Here is a 20085-nt window from a genome sequence, read left to right on the forward strand (position 1 = left end):
AATGTGTCCGATGTTTGCTGCTCCTCTGTGCGCCTCAAAGCAAAACACTGAGACTGAAGATGTTTGAGATTGTTACCATGACGTCCAGAAATAAACTGACCAAAACAGAAAATGATATATTAATCAACTGAATTCAATGTGTCTTCCTACGTAAAACGAAACTCAAAGAACTTTCCAGAGAAGTTTGGTTTTGTTTTCTGTTGAATTTTTTTTATTGAAGAAAGCTTTAGACAATGAACATACAGTTATGGGACATGTTGAGATTGTTTATTATACATAGGGGAGGGGAGAAACGAGAAAGAAAGAGGGAAAGAAAAGAAACATGGATGGGGACCGAGGAAATTAATCACACGAGGACAAGATGTGTCCACAAGGAGACTCCAGCTAATGACCTCTACAGTCAGGCTGTGTTTATTAGTGAATTATTGTTTTCTGTACCAGAGTGATAATAGCGAAGCCTCACTGTCTGAGTTCTGTTAGATGGCTCCATGTGTGTAACATATACAGATAATTGTTTTACATAAGGGGGGAAACAAAAAGACATTCAGTAAAGTAAAATAAATTATAATTATAATTATAATAAAATTAAATAAAGTATGAGATTATTTTAATTATTATTAACACAAGATAAACTGAAATAAAGTAAATGGAAATAAGAGGAATCTTACAATGTCAAGAAAATTTATTTATAGGACTTTAATAACTTCTATAACTTTATAACTCATTTTAATTTAATTGAAATTAATGAGTTAATGAAATACTGACATTTAAAACAGACAAATTAAATCAAGTAAAATAAAGAAGAAAGAGAAAGAAAGAAATAAAAAAATGGGGAGAATAAAATCACAGCTATGGATGTAAGAGTGTAATATTTAAAATAAGTCGTGTTTAGACGGTTCTTCAGTGACTTAAACCCGCCACACGATGGCAGTATTTCCCCTTTACATGACGCTACGAAATCATTTTAATTTTAGGAAGAACTGACAAACAAACACAGCTCACACTGTAAGATTCATATTTATTGAGTTAGACGTCAATATTCTGAACACACAACATGACATCTGACAATCTAACAATCATTTTCTCTCTTTTTTTCCCATCATACACCAAACACCATTTTCACACACCCTCTCATAAGTGTGTTGTTGATCTACGTGTTGGGACATTTAGGGTCTTTCTCGATTTCCTCAAGGGGACAGAGGAGGGGAAGGGGGCACAGAGGAAGACACTCTCGGATTTGTGGCTTTTGTTTGAAGGTTGTCAACGTGCACAAATACAAGGCAGACAAACTCAGTAACACACACAGCAGCTTCAGCCTGAATGTGTCTTTGTGTGGAGTCACAGCTTTCTGTTTGTGCTTTGTTTCCAGTCATTCCCCTTTGCAAAAAAACAAATATGTATATACAATTATAAATGACCTTATGACGTCAAGAGAACAAAGTCATCTTCTTTTTTCACATTTGAATAATCTGATTACAAAACCTGTGTGTTATCTTCTAAAGATGCTAAAACAATTGTTGTTGTCTAAGAAAGACGTTTGGATGAATGTGCTATAGTACTCACTCATAATAATAAAGGATGTCCATTGTAATGGAAAACATCTTTCAATAATACACGTTTGTTTATAAACATTTCAACCAGTTGGAAATGAAGCAACGAAGTTGCTGCAGGACAAATGACAACTTGGGGTGTGTGTGTGGACAGTGATTATATCATGGGTGTGTGTGATGTGCGTGTGTGTGTTCAGATGTCCTTGAGGTCCTTCTGGATGCCCCACAGTGTGTCAGCGCTCTTCCTCAGCTGGGACACCTCTGCGTCTGTCAAACTCATGTTGACCACACTGCTTACACCACTGCTGTTCAACACACACGGCAGGGACAGGAAGACCTCCTCACCAATGCCAAACATGTCCTGGGGAAACACACACACAAACACACAAACACACACACACACACACAGTCAGAAAAACAATTAATTGTTTATTTAATTTGAAAGAACAAAACATGTATACACTGTGTGTGTCTGTGTGTGTGTGTGTGTGTGTGTGTGTGTGTGTGTTGTTGACTGACCTTGACCATGGTGGACACCGGGTGGACGCGGCTCATGTTCTTGACGATGCTCTCAGTGAGGTCAGCCACACTCAGGCCGATAGCCCAGTTGGTGTAGCCCTTCAGCTTAATGACCTCATAGGCACTGAAACACAGAGAGAGTGTGTTTAGCATTGTGGGGTGTAATCACACTGCCCTCTACAGGTTGGGATCATGAAGAGAAAACCTCACACCGTACAGAAGCGCCACACAAGAGCTCCATCTGTTTCTCCATAGCAACAGGATGGAAAGATATTTGAATACTGGGTCTAAACTTAAATCATATTTACACAAAGGGGCACCACACCTGTCCACCACAGCCTTGTGTGTGGCCTTCCAGCATTCCTTATCAGCATCAGTGCCAATCTCAGGGTTCAGCTTCTGGAGGTTAACACCGGCCACATTAGCACCGCTCCACACAGGCACTGGGAGACAAAGAACACAATAACATAAATAATAACTAGATCTAAAGAACACAATCAAAGTGTGTGTGTGTGTGTGTGTGTGTGTGTGTACCCACCGCTGGTGTCTCCGTGCTCTCCCAGCACCCAGCCGTTGAAGGAGCTGGCGTGGATCCCGAGGCGTTCAGCCATCAGGTAACGAAAGCGGGCGGAGTCCAGGTTGGTGCCGCTGCCAATCACACGGTGCTTAGGCAGGCCGCTCAGCTTCCAGGTCACATAAGTCAACACGTCAACTATGCAGGGTTAAGGATGAGATATAGATACAGACATAAGGGCAGGAATGTCAAGGTGTTTTGCATTTTAGTTGAAATTCAATAATAATATATAATTCAATAAAGCTCTGTGACTGCAGGAACAAAATGAAAGGATCAGAGAAAACCACAAACACATTGTATAAATATTATAATATGATAATAATATCAGCAGGTGTTGTTTCTACTGCAGGGCGTTTGTTATGTGCAGAGGTACAAAGACACAAGTGTGAACTTTATGTGAGGTTATAAAGTTTATGTTACAAAAGTTGCATACAAACTGGCATTTTCACTTGATTCATTTTGTGGGGGGAGGTGAAATGAAAGTGGCAAAGTGTTTGTTCGGTTGATAAAGCCGTCCTAAGACACAGTCAGGCTCAGACGGGGAGTTGACACAGGCTCGATCAACGATAACAAAAAGTTACACTGCTGCTGCCAATGAGGTCAGACTCAGACCCAACAGGCTCGTCGGCACAATGAAACCAACAATTCCAACATGCTGACCCTTTCTTCATGTAATCATTCATATTTCTGATCTGTGATGTGAGGGTGTGTGTACGTGTGTGTACCAGGGTTGGAGACCACGATGAGGGTGCAGTTGGGGCTGTGTTTGATGATCTGGGGGATGATGGATTTGAAGACGTTGACGTTCCTCTGCACCAGATTGAGGCGGCTCTCGCCCTCCTGCTGGCGAACGCCGGCCGTCACCACGACCAGACGAGAGTTGGCCGTCACTGCGTAGTCTGGAGGGTGAGGAGGGAGTGAAGGAGGAGGAGGCGGAGGATACAGAGACGGGTTTTAAACGCATACTTCTTTTCTCATAATCTTTAATAATTGAATATTTTGTGCAGCGTTCTGTCCAAACCTTTATCAGCCACTATCTTGGAGGTCTTGAGGAAGAGGCTGCCGTGCTGCAGATCCATGAGTTCTCCTTTCAGACGATCCTCCATCACATCAACCAGAGCCAGCTCATCAGCCAGGTCCTGCACAGATGAAGAGATGCAGACCACATTGACCACATTCTCCCAGAAGCACTGTGGTCAGTCAACCTGCATCTGAGCAAACAACAGCCTGACTTGTTTTACATCTCTCGTTCTAAAGTAGGGTTACTTTTGTACTTTGATCTTGCAGGTCAACTTGTATCAGGATCGATGTTGTCCTTGATTCTTTTTCTCATTCTAACGTTCCTTTCATGTTGGACAATGAGTTCATGGAAGCTCCAGTTCAGAAACATGGAGTTCCAGGGGCACCAGGCGATCTGGAGCACACCAGTGTGAACTCTAAGATGACTGACAATGCAAAGAAAAGCCACAGTGATCTGAGAGTAAGGACAGACCATAAGAACCAGCTCAGATTCACAGAGAACATAACCACACCAGCCTCAGAACGACATGACCTCTGGTCTAAAGCACCAAGCAGGTGGCTCTGATGGAGCTTAGAGGGAACGGACGAGGCTCATGAGTGCAAGGTGAAGAAATATCAGGCTCTCATCTTGCAGAGCCAACAACAGATGGACCCTGCTGGTTAAAGCGAGTGCCAGCCTGGGCCTTCAAGCCCTCAGTCACAGAGCAAACTAACTCAGCAGTCTCCTACACTTCAAAGACAGGGGGCACTCTTTCCAGAAATGTTCAAATCCTGGAGAGGAAAGACGGAGTTGGTTTGAAAGAGGAATAAATAGGCGATCTATGTAAAAATAGAGAAACCATCTTCGAACCTTTTCTAACATCTTTCATCCCCAGGAGACCAAACAACCATTTAGCCTCTAACAAACATTGTAACATCAGAAAGGAAAACAATGATCCTCATCTCCACCTCTGTAAGGGTTAACTGAGGATCTGTTGTGTCCATGCGTGCAAAAATCCAGCATTTAGCTCACACTGCATACTTTATACACAAGCATCTCCATTCTGAATGCAGCCCAGTGTCACAGCGTTCCCAGCACCTGATCAAGATCAATCTAGTCCTTTTCTTAATAATAACTACAAACTAAAAACAAACTTATCTTCACTGTTCGCTGTTATCTCATTTACTGATCACAACACGTGGTCTCTTACCCTCAGCAGGATGCTGACAGCACAGGCCATCCCCACCTGGCCCACACCCACCACCGTCACCTTGTTCCTGGGCGGCTCGGCTGAGCTGCTGGCCAGGGGGCTGATCAGCTTCTGGAGCACTGAGGACATGATCACAGCTGGAGACAGACAGACAGACAGACAGACAGACAGACAGACAGACAGACAGACAGACAGACAGACAGAGAGAGATTATACATAAATATACAGAATATATACAGAAAGAGAGAGAGAGAGGGAGAGAGATTATATTAATAAATGAAGTTAAATGAACATACAGCCCTATATGTACATTGTATATAAATTTGGACAGTAACAGAATAATAAGTGGGCTAACATTACACAGTATTGATTATGTTATTGGGTGATTATTATGGGATAAACCCTGAAGGTAACAACTTGGATGAAAAGCACTGCGTGTAATTTAATGAATTATAGAGCCACAACATCCTCAGTGCCCCAATTTGGCCCCAAATCATTTACTGATGCTTTTAGTGGCTTTAATGACAAATTTCACGTTTCAGTGACACATGAACCTCAGTTAGCCACAGTGCTAATAACGGCCTGATACACAGACATGATGATGTAATGTCAGTGCTGTCATGGTGATCATTTTATATTCAGCGCCAATCACTGCATTCTAATTTCAGCTTTAAATCGCAAAATTACCAATAATTTTGTACCTTAATATCTCAGTTTACGGTTTAATTCTGTCCAGCGCACCTGCCCGTGTTTCTGCTCAGTCTGACGGTATTTCGCGGTGTTACGTAAGAGTCCGGGCCTGGATCCTTCACTCGGCCTCACGTCGCTGATGCTCACACGCATTTACACTCATTTAACAACAGGAAACTTAAACTATGCGGTTGAAAATATAAATAAATATAACTACCAGCGCGTCAGAGCCGAGCGGTGATGAGTTTAAGTTCACCTGTGTGAGCAAATGTGCGACGTTACAACCTAAACAATACAGAATCAAACGCACCTCGGGACATAATGTACATTTGTTTTACTATATTTACATTACAAGCAGAATTACTCCAATATTTATAGAATAAATTCAAACATACACCTGCACAGCAACTGTACACGCAGCTGTAATAGAGGTTAAATATAGAGATCACTCATTTAGAAAGAATCACAACGGTTTTCAGTAACACAATGTCTCAACTTTCAGAAAGACCGCGAACATCAGAGAGGAGTTTGATTTAATTCAGTGAAACAGTTTGCATGAATGGATTCCTGAGCATCCATCGCTCCGGAGCCGCTCAGCACGCAGACACACGCGTGTATGTGATGAAGATGACGATGATGAAGGTGATGATGGTACTCACTGTTCTCCTGACGCGTCTAACGGCTGAAATCCTCGATTTAGTCCAGAGAAGAGACAGACAGGAGGAGACACGGAGAGAGAGAGACGGTGCAGAGACCAGAGAGATGGAGAGCAGAGTGGAGACGAAGGAGCTGCAGCGAGGAGACAGACTGCAGGACGGGAGGGGGTGAGGGGGGGGAGAGAGGGGGTGAGGGGGGGAGAGAGAGGGTGAGGGTGAGGGTGCCAATGTGAGCGGGCAGGGCCATATTGGAGGACATTGTTTCCACCTTGTAGGTCCTTTACCTTTCACAGTCCTTCCACATAGTTCTCAGTCAGACATGATTGAATACTTATCGTACTTTTTCTTTTGTTGAACATTTTTATTGGAGAAAGCATTTGAGAGAGAGAGAGAGACAGACAGACAGACAGACAGACAGACAGACAGAGAGGGAGGGAGAGAGAGAGACGGAGAGAGAGAGAGAGCGACGGAGAGAGGGAGAGAGGGAGAGAGAGAGACAGAGACAGACAGACAGACAGACAGACAGACAGACAGACAGACAGAGACAGACAGAGAGAGAGAGAGAGAGAGAGAGAAAAGAGAGAGAAAGAGAGAGAGAAGCAGAATAGGCAATGTAATGTTCAAGTAAACTGAAACAATAGGGTGACAGACAGGTCAGCAGCAGAGAGACACAGCTGCTGAAGGTTATGTAAACATGACACAGTAGAACTAACAGTAATATTTACTATACTTCATAATAATGAATCAGTAGACACAGGGAGGTACTGAGTCTAAGGAGGATCAGTCAGGTTCCCTCAGCCTCGTCTCCCTGCAGCAGCTCTGTTTGCTCCTTATCTTCATGGACCCGGATGTAAACGGACTTTCACCTGTATAATGAAACATTCAAAACATTTCAGGAAAACAGTTCATTGCTTTATCTAAAATACAATATTTACCTTTTCACCTTTTATTTCCTCTGGTCTGTTAGAAGGGTTAATAACTGAGTCCCATTCTGTTATCCTCAGCTCTGTTGGGTTGTGAATAACTCACCAACAACTCATCAACACTCACCTGGTGGACGCAGGTGATGTGAATAATGCTTTTAACTCCGTCGCTGTAAACGTCAAAGGTAATAGAGATGAACATCACAGTGTCCTGTGGATGTAAACGCCATGACGACGAGGCAGAATCAGTGACATACAGAATAAAGGTCACAAGCAGAGTACGAGTGCTGAGTCACAGCTCCTCATGCAGAGGCTCTGAGGAGGTTTGCTTGAATACTTTCATTCATATTTAGTGATTTGGGAGATGCTTTTATCCGGAACGATGTACAAATAAAAGGAAGAGGGGAGACAGAAAGGGACAGAGAAAGGGAAAGTGACCTCCTTTCCTCTCAAGCCTTCCCTTTAGTGTTATTTGGTTTCTTTTCTCAATCTTTAGCCAAAATCCTTTATAGTGGAGCTTCTGCAGGACCTTAACCCTCTGCTTACTGCATGACCGCCTGTCATTTCATATATGATTAAACTAAAATACCCGCAGTCACAGCAGCCAGTGCACACGCTGTTCACTCTGTGTGATGAATGCTGATGGTGACCACGTGTCACATGTGATGATGGCGGCGGCGGCGGTGGTGATACAGGCTGGTATCCAATAGAAAGGCTTATGCCACCCTCATCCTCCAATGGGTTTAAAGAATGCTGATCCCTAAGAAGCACCCACTCAGCCGCGTGAAAGGCTATTGTTGCTTTGTGTGTGTGTGTGTGTGTGTGTGTGTGTTGGGGGGCTCGATTGGCCAGTGGAAGGAGGTGTGGCTATCAAACTGTTACATAAGATAACAAAGGGCCCGAGGATGCTGCCTCTCTTTGTGTCTCTTTAGCTCTTTCTCAGCGCTTTTACTCTGAAATGAGGATGTGATGCTCAGACTGGTTGCTTTATCACTGAGGCTGCTAGTTTGACCCCAATATGGAACACAAAATAGATGAACTGCACAGTCTGTGTGTGTGTTTTAGGGTTCAAATAATATGATTTTGTCAGCTTCTATATTGAAGTATTATCATTTGCGATAAATGCAATCTGGTTAACAGAAGCTGTTCATCTAACACTTTGATCATAGAGACTCTAGAGAGTTCCTGTAGTTTGTGGTGTTGATGCTGTATCAGAGGCTGTTTATAAGATCACAAACACATTATTTAATACTGGGTCAAATTACTATAACTGTTCCTAACATGGTAACTGTTTGTGAGGCTCTTTACAAAATGTAATTAACTTAAATCAAAATTTGAGAAGAAGAAGAAGAAGAAGAAGTAGAAGAAGAAGAAGAAGAAAAAGAAGAAGAAGAAGAACACCCTTTTATTATCCCAATCCTGAGAAATTTCTGCAATTTACAGTTCATGTAGTTTTCACAATGTTTCATATTTATAGTATGATAAACATTTTAAGGCACCTTTCTACATATTTTGTGTTGTGATAGGCGGTTAACACACTTCACTTGTGTGTCAGGGTCTTCATGAGCAGCATTGGAGTTGAGTGTTGCACTGAAGTATATTTGATTAGGCTCTTATTTTCATCTTAACGCCCTTTATTGCTTTGCACTTTCCACTTTGCTGCCGTAACGTGAATTTCCCCGTTGTGGGACAAATAAAGGATTATCTTATCTTATCTTATAATATTTGCAAATAATTACTTTTCCTTTTCTCTGTATCCAAAATAAAAATCATAGTTTCATTCCACAGCTTTTGTAAAAAAATTGAGTCTCAGGGGAAAAACTGTTTAAAAGAAGGTTTTCAAAAATAAATGTATAATATTTGAATGAATCAAAGTGTGAGTTGTGAGCGTATAGAATCTATACGCTCACAACTCACACTTTGATATCTTCTATACTATAGATGATCAGCAAAGAGAGAGAGCACATTAGCCTGAGTTGTTACTGTAAATAAGGAAATGCTGTGTTTACACTTTGATGACATTGCAAGGTCAACCTGCTGACCTGCAGAGCCTCTGGACAGCTGGAACCACCAATCAGAAAGAGAGAAAGAAAGACAGTCTGGACAAAAGCACACATTGTGTTTGTGTTTGTTTAACAAGGAGCTTCAGCGTTCAGCAGTGAACAATATGGAAGCAGCACAGTGAGTGACAGGTCGTGTTTGCCAAGCCACATAGCTAGAAAAGCTACATTGTGTTGAAAATAGCTGCACAATGTAACTTTAAAGTCAAGATAGTAGCTAGCTAATCCTGAACACCTGAACCTGAAGTTGGGACTCTGATGGTGGGGGGAAGTGGGAGCCCTGCCAACACTGAACAGGTGACAGACCCTCAGTGCCCACTAAGCTAAGCTAACTAAGCTCAGTATGTGTAGGGCCAAACCGCTCTCACACACACACACACACAAGTGATTTAACATAACTGGACTTCAGGGTTTATTTCGTTGTATAGCTCAATATCACACACTAAAGAGCTTTACAGGCCCACAACAGCACACACGTGACTGACTTACCCCTGAGATCTCAATGAAGGAACACTCAAAATCATTAGTAAACAACACATGAAGTCATCAAAGCCCAAACTGTCCATGAACATGAATGAGGTCACATCTTTCCCAAGTTCTGACATTTAATAGAGATGAAAGTTCTGCACACATTTGCTCAAAAGTGTCACAAACAATGTCTGCAGTGCCTGAATGAACTAATTTGTCCTTAACCCGACCTTGCTAAGTGTGTACACTGCAGTCAGCACGCTCCCGCTCCCAGCTTACAGAGCCTTCCCAGACCTGCTTTGGCCTGGATTCCTCACACTGCAAATTCCTCACAGTGAGCCAAACCAGGCCCCTCGTTCATGTGACCAAAAGCAGCGTGACCTCCAAAACCCAGCAACAGCTTGGAAGAACAAAGGCAGTGAGCACAGTGAGCACATGGATGAATGCATTGTCACGCAGGCAGCATGTCGCCTGAGCGCTCAATGCCTCTGGAACAGAGACAACCACAAGTACCTCACATCTGTATTAAAGGGACTGTAAACGTATCGTGTTTGAGTGAAAGTTTCTGTTACTTTTGCTGTGAATTGACCTCTACAGTCTGCAGTTTAGTCTAAAAATGGAAAATAGATGTGTGAATTGTTTTTCTTTTGTTGGCCCAGTTTACTCAGTAAGAATCTCAGTATACAGGCGTGTTGGAGACTCTCCTCCCTGTAATTCAGTGTGTGTCTGTGCTTGAAGTAGGCCCGCTGTGACACTTTGTTTACTGTTGCCATGGTTTTCAGCATCACAGAAACATACAGCCGTCAAACTTCCCTGGAATATTTGATTAACGTGGTTATTAAAGCATCTTAATGTGTCCATTCCCTTACAGGCTGGATATAATCTCCTAAAGAAGCCGAAGCTGCACATACGGAGGAGGAGTATTTATTAATAATAATATCACCCATTAGATGCTTATTCATGCAAAGTTTAGCACCAATATGAAGGGATGACCTGGTTGGTTCGGTCATGAGAAGGTGTTTGTTGGAAGTTTTTAGGTTTTTGTCTTGCACAAAACCAAAACTAATATTCATGTCAACGATCCTTAGCTAATACTGTATTTAGAAATAAATAATTCAGGAATATAAGCAAGTTAAACTCAAATACTATGGGACCAGTTGAGGCGAGGCAGAGGCTCGTTTGTTGCTAATCTGACATTTTGCCCTGCAGACTTGGCAGAGTGGCATGGAAACTTGCTTCACGGTGACGGATAACAAAGGCTGAGGCTGAGCTGTGCCCCGTGGAACACACAGCTGCGTCCATCGACAGGCCGACGTGCTGGAGATGGGAGGCTTAAAATAGAGAGCAGATAATGTGTGTGTGTCAGCAGTGGGGACGATGCTGACAAAGAGACAAGCACAAACGTATTTATGTCTAAATGACGTTGTTAGACATTGTTAGACGAGAAAGAGCCATGGAAAAGCTTTTTATCCCATTTCTATCACTCACAAACGTGTTTTGTTCCATAAAACATCAGATAAAATTACAATCCCCCCCCCCCATAAACAAGACTTCCATTTCCCATGACCCCTTGCAACCTTCCACCATCAACCAGCCGTACCCGACACAAATGCATTTGTTTTCCAGAAAAAGACTGTCTGCACATTTTATGAGCAACCAAATGGATTCTAATGACAGCAGCAGGATGCCTGTCACATTACACCTGTGTGTGTGTGTGTGTGTGTGTGTGTGTGAGTGTGTGTGTGTGTGTGTGTGTGTGTGTGTGTGTGTGTGTGTGTGTGTGTGTAAGTGTGTGTGTGATCAGCCCATTAGCTGATATGGTTTTCAGTGTGCGGGCAGATCTTCTCACCTTCAAAATATGTGACACACACACACACACACACACACACCTATCCATCACCTCTAACACCAACACTTTTAATCGTGACACCACCGTTGTTTTGGAGCAAGAACATTGTTACCGCCTGCATCAGAAGCTTTGAAGCAAACTAAATGTTGTCGGTACAAACAGGAAGGCACAGTCGATGCATGCAGATAAAAAATATTGACGGGAATCCAGACAAAGCTACTGTGACTTCAGATGGTCCATAAAAAAGAAAATATGAAATAAGGGTTTGTTACCTCAGCCGAGCAGGTAAACCCTTATTTAAGAGGTTCAGACCTGTTTTCAGTTCCTTTTGTCTCAGGAAAATCAACAAACTGAAGGAAGCTGGGTCACAAGAGGAGATAAGCTTTCATACAAACCCACATATTGATCTTAGGGTGGAGTATTAGGGCTCCTGTTGGGCGGTGCTTTCATCTGGTTTTAAGAATGAAAATCATAGTTTTACAAATTTATTCCCTTTCTAATATCAGTCTTCGCAACAATTGATTTTCAACTGCTGAGCCAAAAAGCCTCCCTGCACACAGGAGTCTCTTTGGAGCCAGGCTGTGACCTGATGATCAGCTGTCTAAACTGTGACCACTGCACCAAACAACACTTCCTCCGTACAGCCACATACCGCCATCACAGACACGGCTGTGCCCGGAGCAAGAGACTCCGAACGTTTGGCCATTAACAACATCAACTTAGTCCTGCACGACAACCACAACAAGCTTACGTGGAAGCTCAAACTGACTTTGGTGTTCAAATACATATAAATAATTTCACAGAGCAAATAAATGCTTTCTGAGTTTGGTTTGTAGACTGAATTCAAAATTGTGACTTAAATGGAACTAGATTGAAAGTGTAGGTTCTCTAATACGTCCAGGTCTGGTTCATGACAGGTGCCTAGACTCCCAGTTTGATCACACCTTGACCTTTTACACAAAGATAAGTAAAAATGTTTCTGGAAAATAAATAAAATCTTTGAAGTTGAATTTATCTTGTCGATGCCAGCAGAGGTGTTTGCTGGTTGATTGGTTGTGGTCCAGAGTGGAAGTCTCCTGTGAGTCATCTGAGAAAACCACAGCAGCTATGGAGTCAGTGCTCCCTCTAGTGGTGGAAAAAGTGAGGACCCCTGAAGAGCTTAAGTTGTTTATACTTGTCTCCAGGTTGTTTGTGTAGATCAATATCCTTTAAGTGGCATGAAACGCACAACTGCCATCACGTTAATTTAATTAAACGCATCTCTACATGTCAGAAATGCTGCATGTTTACATCTCCAGTCACTTTGCTCTGCCTGTCACAACAGTAAAGGTTTATATTTAACATTTAGTTAAGGTTCAAATGTAACCAAGTTTGAATGGAAGCTTGCATTTGCAGATCTTTGAAGGTTCATTAACTTTGAAATGTATAATCAGTAAATAAAGTCATGGAGTCAGGCTCATCTTTATAGTTCTTTAATGGTGCAGCAGCTTCTAAAGTCACGCTTCCTCCCTGATTGATCAAACATTTGTTACATTTAAAAAGAAAAATGAACTGAATTCTTCCAGGGAATAATATTTTATTAGAATTTCCACATCAACTAATGACAATCATTGATAAAAGCAGACTGGTGTTTCTACAGAGCCGTGTTTCCTCTCTACCTTCTGTTTAATGTACACGAGTAGAAGAAGCAGCTCAGTGCTTCATGGGGCCGACACCAGCCGAGGAACATAAATATAGAAAACTTGTGTTCAGGGTCTGATTACACAATCCAGCTCTGTGTGGGGTCGGGCTGAGGGTGAGGAGGGTGAAGGTGAAGGTCGGGGCGTTACTCTGTCAGACCCAGCTTCTTCTTCAGAGACTCGGGCATCTCGGGGGGAGGGGGGCGGGGCAGACGGAAGTAGACCTTCACAGAGTCGTAGATGAACCACTGCAGGGCGGTCAGGGTGCCGATCATGATAATACGGGCGACCAGGCCCTTCCACACACCTGAGACACAAACAGAGGAGGTGCAACAACTCAATCCCACGATCACACCGTTACATCTGTAGGTAGTGAATTCTACGAACAAGGGCTAAGCCGATCCTCACTTGCCGATCGAGCAAAGCGTACATTTTGTCCGTCTCTGAGCCTGGCAGCACCGGGAGCTCCCTGGCTGAGGACAGCAGGGTTGCCGGTGCTGCAGGTGGGCTCAGGGACAGGTAGACTGCTCTCACACGCCAATGACTCAAGCACCTCCAACTGTACAGCCAGAAAGCTGCTGAGGCTCTGTGCTACGGGACTGAAGCCCAGAGCACAGCGCCCCCAGAGGTGGATCTAAGGAGCGTGTTGCCTTAAAGCTGCAGGCACATGTATGAAGCTCGACGTCTCACTCACCTTTGGGTCCCAGCTTCTTGAGCACCTGCACAGCGGTACTGCCCGACTCCTTGTTGAGCACAGATACCACAGAGTCGGCCGGGTGAGACACGATGGCACAGAACACACCGGCTAGAAGAGGGGGGGGGGGGGAATAAAGAGGATTAACACTCTGAACACAAGTCATGATCCTGGGTTCTGTCATTTTCATTTCTCTATTACATTCCTGTAAATTCAAGAGCTAATGCCTTTCAGAGAGGTGTGTGTGTGTGTGTGTGTGGCAGCCTGATGCACACCCTCTCAGTTACACATGTTGCCTCTTTCAATCTACATGAGTCACACAAATGATTGGACTCTAAAACAGGAGTTTGCAGAAAGTTTCTCAGAGAAAGTTGTTATATTTTCTTGGAACGGTAGAAACTCTTTCATCCACGTCTATTTGAGTGACTGAACACTTACGATTTCACTTTCTTTTCTCCGTATTAATCTTAACATACATTCGATCCCGAGTTCGATTCAAATACAGTTTCAGTTTCCAGTCAGTGTTTCTCAAAAAGGCACCAGAGACGCCTGTGTGTGATTAAGACATTACATAATTAAACATGGATCAATCAGTGAATGTGCTATAAGAAGCTGAACACGCTCGTTTGCTCTCTATGAAGTTCTTTGTTTACTTTCTATTTTAACCACTTGGATGCATTTCGTCGATGCAATTCACAAACTCTCTCCTTACATTAAACTATAAGCCGTCCACAAAGGAACTCTGTGTTAAATATGATGCAGATTCATTCCAGTACTAAGCAGAAGCTCTCTCTCTTACAGGCTGATCCTCACTCACCGATATAACCGGCCACAAAGGTGACCACCAGCTGCTCGCTCTTGCTGCACTCGTTCCTGGGTTTGGGGACGACGTGCTTGTAGAGCAGCTCCACAGTTCGCTCAAAGCAGGCGAACTTCATCATGGTGTAGGGAATCTGCCTCATCCACAGAGGAACCACGCCCTTATAGAAACTGAGAGAAGAAGAACGCAACATTTGAGCAATTTACAATGAAGCTAAATCTGTTCAGGGCTTCCAGCTGAACTCTGGTCTGTGCTGCATGTCCGTCTCTGAGCCTGGCAGCACCGGGAGCTCCCTGGCTGAGGACAGCAGGGTTGCCGGTGCTGCAGGTGGGCTCAGGGACAGGTAGACTGCTCTCACACGCCAATGACTCAAGCACCTCCAACTGTACAGCCAGAAAGCTGCTGAGGCTCTGTGCTACTGGACTGAAGCCCAGAGCACAGCGCCCCCAGAGGTGGATCTAAGGAGCGTGTTGACTGGACTCATGCTTCATTATGCTGCGTGTGTGTTTATAAAGGGCGCACACTCACGCCCAGAGCCCCTCCTCTGCAAACATCTTGGGGGCACACTCTCTCAGGGTGTTGGCGTAGCCTGGCTGGGTCTGGATGCGGACTTTAGCAGCCTCCATGGGAGCCAGGGCGATATCGGCAAAGAACTCTGCGCTGGCTGAGGCGGCCAGGTACAAGGAGGTCCTCCACAGGTAGGTGTTCTCCTGTTAGGGGGGGGGGGGGCGACAGAGCAACGTCCATAAGGCACGACAAACACACAACACATCTGCCAACGACTGACAGGGAGAGAAATCCACACACTAGTCACAAATCTTTAACAATGTTGAGCTTATTACAGTGCAGAGTGAAGGGCGGAGGACTGAACCATGAGAGGAAGAACACAACATGTCAGGGCTCGAGTCTCTCAGACAGATTAGGTGCACTGGCATTTATTCTCAAGGTAATGGCGCAAGGTTTGTTCATCTTGGCTGCAATAATTACAAACACACCCTAGAGTGTTATGGCACAGAGACTGAGACGGACGGACGGACATTAGCAGTGACTTTGCAGTTTGAAAAAAGGTTCTGAACACAGCTTTTAAAAAAGGTTCACACCTCTTCTAGGTATAATCATCCACAAACACCACACACACACACGGCGAGCTGTGCTTCATCCCTCCACTTGTCTTGTGTGTGATCCGTGTTCTCTCACCTCCCCCAGCAGGTCGGCGTAGAAGATCTTGAAGACCTCATAGAAGCCAAACTTGCAGAGGCCCTGCATGGAGTAGCCGATGAAGGTGGGAGCCCAGCCCTTGGCCAGACCCCTGACTCCATCTTCCCTGACGGTGATGCGGAAGCCGTTGCCGATGCTCTTGTATTTCTCTGCGTTCACCTGCGGGAGGAGAAATCTGACGTGAGACGGGATTTACAAACGACAGGAGCTTTCATGACTTCTACCAACTGCTTTGCTTTCATTCAAGAGTACTGGAGTCTAGGTGTGTGTGTCCTAACTTAAACCCTTAACTAAAGCTAGTCACATAAATGAGTCAGAATAGGAAAGAGCGACTGAGATCATGATCTGCCGGTGCCACTTATGTGTCCATGTACTTTAATCAGAGGTGAAGAGAAGTCTAAACAATAAAGATAAGGCACCAAGCGTGTGTCGGCCTGCTTCAGTATCTTGAAGCATTTACAAGGCCGACACGTTTCCTGTCTCGTAGCGTATAAGAACTCTAAGTCATCAGTGTCCACGTCCACCTGACCCCTCATTTACGACTTAATGAGCTTAAAACACAGCTTCCGTACAAACCTGCAGCCGGCACTTGACAAGATCTAGGGGAACTACAGCTGTGTGTGTGAGGCCGCAGCTCAGGATGCCCCCAAAGCCACACAGGGCATAGTACTTTGAGGAGCCAAAGTCGCAGCTGATATCCTCTGTGATGAAGGAGGAGACACAACAACACGTGCAACATGCAGGGTCACATGCCAAACAAATCAACAAATCAGAGCCACGATAATGGAAACGCTCCGGTCGCTAAGGGAAGAAGGCTTCTCTTCTTCTAGACGCGTCGACAGGAGTCTTCCATTATAGGCGGCTCTGACACCAACATGCCACCATTTATTAGGAACACAAACCGCAGGATGATCAATCATGTGTATGGAATTTGAGTGTGAGCTTTAGAAAAAAAAAAAAAAAGAAAAAGGACCATCATGGTGTTCAGGGTCAATTCAACCAAATTCAGCCAGAAAACAGAAGAGGTTTCAGATTTCCCCTCATCAATACATCAAATTAAATGATTTCAGCCATGGTCCTTTTTTACAAGTATTAAATAAACCCCAACAATGAATCACAAATCAGATTTTCATTCGTTCTTTGCTCGTATCAGACAATAGATTGTTTAAACACACGGAATTTCATGTGACAGTGGAGTTCTTACCTGAGGCTGGACGTTCTTCTGAGGCTCACACACCTCAGCATCAGTTTGTTATTGCACAAAATCAATCAATGTCTGGTTGATTATAGGCTACACGTTACAGGTCAAACATGGATGTACATTCAAGCAGGCGTGCTACTTTTTGATTGACATGTTTTCCCTTGAGTCTGACCTCTATGTGAGAGGAGGGGATGGGGGCGGAGTCATGGAGCGCAGGGGGGAAACACTGGTGCAGAATCACACGGTTACCATGCAGTGACATTAGGACCACGCCATCACAAATCAATGAGGATCGGTGTCGACACAGATGGAATTAAATACAGCATAACTGGGCTGTCTCGTTATTTCTCTCCCATGCAAGGTCAAAAAACAAAGATGGAGGCGACACCGACGTTAAAGAATGCGATCGTGCCACGGAGACGGACCTGCAATCTGCATTTGACCAGGTCGAGGGGAACCACGGCTGTGTGTGTGGTGCCACAGCTCAGAATCCCACCAAAGCCGCACAGGAGCAAATACTTCTGTGAGCCGAACTCACAGCTGTCTCCCTCTAGAGGAACACAGGCGAGAACGTTGAGAAGAAGGAGTTTAATAAGGGAAGTGAGTGCCTTTGATGGGTAACTATCAACGTTTGTAGAATTCAACCAACTTTTTTAGTCCAACACACTACATGCAGGAACAAGGAGGCACAACATTAAAGACTAATGTTTCAATCTATCCCTTGAGCAATATTAAAACCTGATCCACTCCCAAATTAAGCACAAATAAAACCTAATCACTGATGGATTTGGTTTACAGTCAAATTGAATTTCAAAATATGAAGACATAAGGACAATGAAGGCTTAAATCCAGGGGCAGGCAACAATCCCACCAAAATGCTCATAGAACTTCAGAGGACCTTTTAAATCCGTTCTGAAAATGACAGAATCTAGTTCTCTCTTAAGGAATTGCTTACTCAGTTTGGCTGCCAGTCATTGTTGGCACGCACCGTCTTTATTAAGGGGGTTAAACGGAAGACACATGGCTAAAACATTGCTTCAGTTCAGAGCTTCTCCCCTCTCTTAGCCCCTCACGTGTCAGCGACACAAGGACAAACTGTTCCGGAGCACGTCGGCAAGGTTCACCAACAGAGGTCAAGGTGGCTGAACGCTGCTCGGTACATTTTGTGTTCTTAATTCTGTAACTTGAGTCAATTTAAGTCAACCATTCATTCCACATCGGCAGCGAGTGAGAGGCCACAACAGGTCTGTGCGCGAGCTGGAACATTCCAGTTTGTCCTTCCGTGTCCTCCACGGGCCTCCTGGCGCAAGTGAAGGCCCGGTGCTTTAAGCTGCACTTGCGTCGATAAATATCACGACTTCAGTACGTCAAGTGATAAAAAATCTGCAGATAATAAAAGCACGACGACATAAAACCTGAACAATCTCAATATCAACCGTATTTAAACAGTTAAGTCATTCATAGCAAGCCAACTTTAGACAGCTAAGCTAACACCGCTAGTCTATCTGCGGGGTTTACCTTGCGCGGTAGCGGCAGCTGCAAACCTGCGGGTCCTCTCTTCACTGACGCTCTGCTTGGGCTCCTCCACTTTTTGGAGAGAGAAGAGCGGGGCGCTGAAGGGGTTGGCCCGCGCCAGCTGCGTCAACGTGGTGGGGTACATGATGCTGTGCGGTTCGGCGGCGGAGCTGCGCTGCGGGGAGCAACGTGTTGGCAGCGGGTTAGCACAGGCCGGCGACGGGCGCTAACACAAGACGCACTTCAGTTCAAATGCTGGCTAACTGGGGTCTGAATGACAAGGTAGCTGTGCGTTCGTCCAAGTGTGAGCTGTGACAAAGCAAGTCATTTACCAAAAACTAAGTCCACAAATATTATTGAACAGATTCATCCGCTAATAAAATCGACCCCGGATGATGTAGTCTTTGCAAACGTGTAAAATGTAGCTACGCTAAATGGTTTGCTAAGCTAACTTGACCGCTACAAAGTGTCCTCCGTAGAGCACATCACTTAATAACCGGGTAAACACAAATGTCGCCTCCGTGTAGATGCACCCTCTGCAGGGTCACCAGTGCCGGTATATCTGTATGTTTAATGAAGAATCTCACTCACTCTCTTGGGTAGTGAAGGTTGCTCCTCCGCGTCGGTGCGTCTGCAGCTCGGAGAGACCGAATGACCTCGCGCTACAGAGGTTTGTTCTCCTGTGACGTCACTAGCGCGAGCGGGAGGGTCCGGTCTTTTTTTGAGTCCAGTGAAGAAGAAGAAGAAGACGAAGACGAAGAAGCGCCACCGTGCAATAAGAAAACACCCATGTCTTATCCTACTTATCTTATCGTATCGTATCGTATCGTATCGTATCTTTTCGTATCTTATCTTATCTCATCTCATCTCATCTTATCTCACCTTATCTCACCTTATTTTATCTAAACAGTGAGGTTAAAGTGCAAGTGTATATGCAGTAACATACACACACTGTAAACAAATTAAACGAGTCAACATAAATACTAAGTAGTAAAAAAAATAAAAATAAGGGACAACACAAAACAGTTTTCATTGCCATATTTAAAGGTAACGTTATGCCAGGTAAAATCTGTTAATTAACTTAAAAGCCACTTATTTTACTTTGTTTGGAATCAAATTATGATTGAGTAAGAGATAGATATTTCAAGTTGTCATCCTTAAATTGATTCCAGTATCAGATGGCACATGGTGATGTAATGACAAAGGTATAATTATTAAACTGTCCATCCTCCAAAATTATATTGTTCTGGAACCAGGACAAAAAAATATCAGGTTGGGAAAAAGGTAGGCGAAAGATCCAAATAGAGATCCAGAAATAAGTTTGCAGAGATATAGAAAGTTAGATGCCTCTGTAGAAAGAGCAAGAGATACTATCAGGAAGATGCCACAATAATATGCAAATAGAATGCATGCACACAATGTCCATGTGAGGTCGTCATTGATATGGATGCTGAGGTAT

At 44.0% G+C, this 20085-nt stretch overlaps 2 protein-coding genes and 2 non-coding genes across 6 annotated transcripts; all 4 read right to left on the bottom strand.

Annotated features, from left to right (window-relative positions):
• Nucleotides 1–998: 998 nt before the first annotated feature.
• On the bottom strand, nt 999–6350 carry ldhba (lactate dehydrogenase Ba). The gene is made up of 8 exons (XM_076167451.1): nt 6203–6350; nt 4854–4990; nt 3665–3782; nt 3369–3542; nt 2608–2781; nt 2395–2512; nt 2070–2193; nt 999–1911 (listed from the first exon to the last, which is right to left on the bottom strand). The coding sequence occupies exons 2-8, from the start codon at nt 4980–4982 to the stop codon at nt 1744–1746; spliced, it is 1005 nt and encodes a 334-aa protein (XP_076023566.1). The 5' UTR covers nt 4983–4990; nt 6203–6350; the 3' UTR covers nt 999–1743.
• Nucleotides 6351–12955: 6605 nt separating this feature from the next.
• On the bottom strand, nt 12956–19329 carry LOC143013764 (solute carrier family 25 member 3-like). 3 transcript variants are annotated; one of them, XM_076167435.1, is made up of 8 exons: nt 19218–19329; nt 18630–18796; nt 16487–16611; nt 15890–16069; nt 15221–15402; nt 14690–14862; nt 13873–13983; nt 12956–13485 (listed from the first exon to the last, which is right to left on the bottom strand). In XM_076167435.1, the coding sequence occupies exons 2-8, from the start codon at nt 18769–18771 to the stop codon at nt 13325–13327; spliced, it is 1074 nt and encodes a 357-aa protein (XP_076023550.1). In that variant the 5' UTR covers nt 18772–18796; nt 19218–19329; the 3' UTR covers nt 12956–13324. The 3 variants fall into 3 exon arrangements, with proteins under 3 accessions (XP_076023550.1, XP_076023549.1, XP_076023551.1); XM_076167434.1 differs by having other exon boundaries at nt 18630–18801; nt 19218–19327; XM_076167436.1 differs by lacking the exon at nt 16487–16611 and adding an exon at nt 17537–17661 and having other exon boundaries at nt 18630–18801; nt 19218–19327.
• Nucleotides 13611–13826, bottom strand: LOC143013827 (small nucleolar RNA SNORA53). Its single transcript, XR_012965224.1, has one exon. It is a non-coding gene; the product is annotated as a small nucleolar RNA SNORA53 (small nucleolar RNA).
• Nucleotides 14949–15164, bottom strand: LOC143013826 (small nucleolar RNA SNORA53). The gene has a single exon (XR_012965223.1). It is a non-coding gene; the product is annotated as a small nucleolar RNA SNORA53 (small nucleolar RNA).
• Nucleotides 19330–20085: the final 756 nt, after the last annotated feature.

The sequence above is a fragment of the Genypterus blacodes genome, unplaced genomic scaffold (assembly GCF_046128005.1).
Source record: "Genypterus blacodes isolate CSIRO-AG114 ecotype Tasmania unplaced genomic scaffold, CSIRO-AGI_Gbla_v1 ptg000158l_1, whole genome shotgun sequence".
Classification (NCBI taxonomy): Eukaryota; Metazoa; Chordata; class Actinopteri; order Ophidiiformes; family Ophidiidae; genus Genypterus; species Genypterus blacodes.

What these genes read in the sequence shown, in the direction of transcription:
- LOC143013764 (XM_076167435.1), bottom strand. Translation starts at nt 18,771, where the DNA reads ATGTACCCCACCACGTTGACGCAGCTGGCGCGGGCCAACCCCTTCAGC. An exon ending in AGCTGCCGCTACCGCGCAAG is followed by an intron (nt 16,612 to 18,629) that starts GTAAACCCCGCA and finishes CCTTCATCACAG; the next exon opens with AGGATATCAGCTGCGACTTT. An exon ending in ACGCCGACCTGCTGGGGGAG is followed by an intron (nt 15,403 to 15,889) that starts GTGAGAGAACAC and finishes CCCCCCTAACAG; the next exon opens with GAGAACACCTACCTGTGGAG.
- ldhba (XM_076167451.1), bottom strand. Translation starts at nt 4,982, where the DNA reads ATGTCCTCAGTGCTCCAGAAGCTGATCAGCCCCCTGGCCAGCAGCTCA. An exon ending in CATCGTGGTCTCCAACCCTG is followed by an intron (nt 2,782 to 3,368) that starts GTACACACACGT and finishes AACCCTGCATAG; the next exon opens with TTGACGTGTTGACTTATGTG. An exon ending in AGAGCACGGAGACACCAGCG is followed by an intron (nt 2,513 to 2,607) that starts GTGGGTACACAC and finishes TTTGTCTCCCAG; the next exon opens with TGCCTGTGTGGAGCGGTGCT.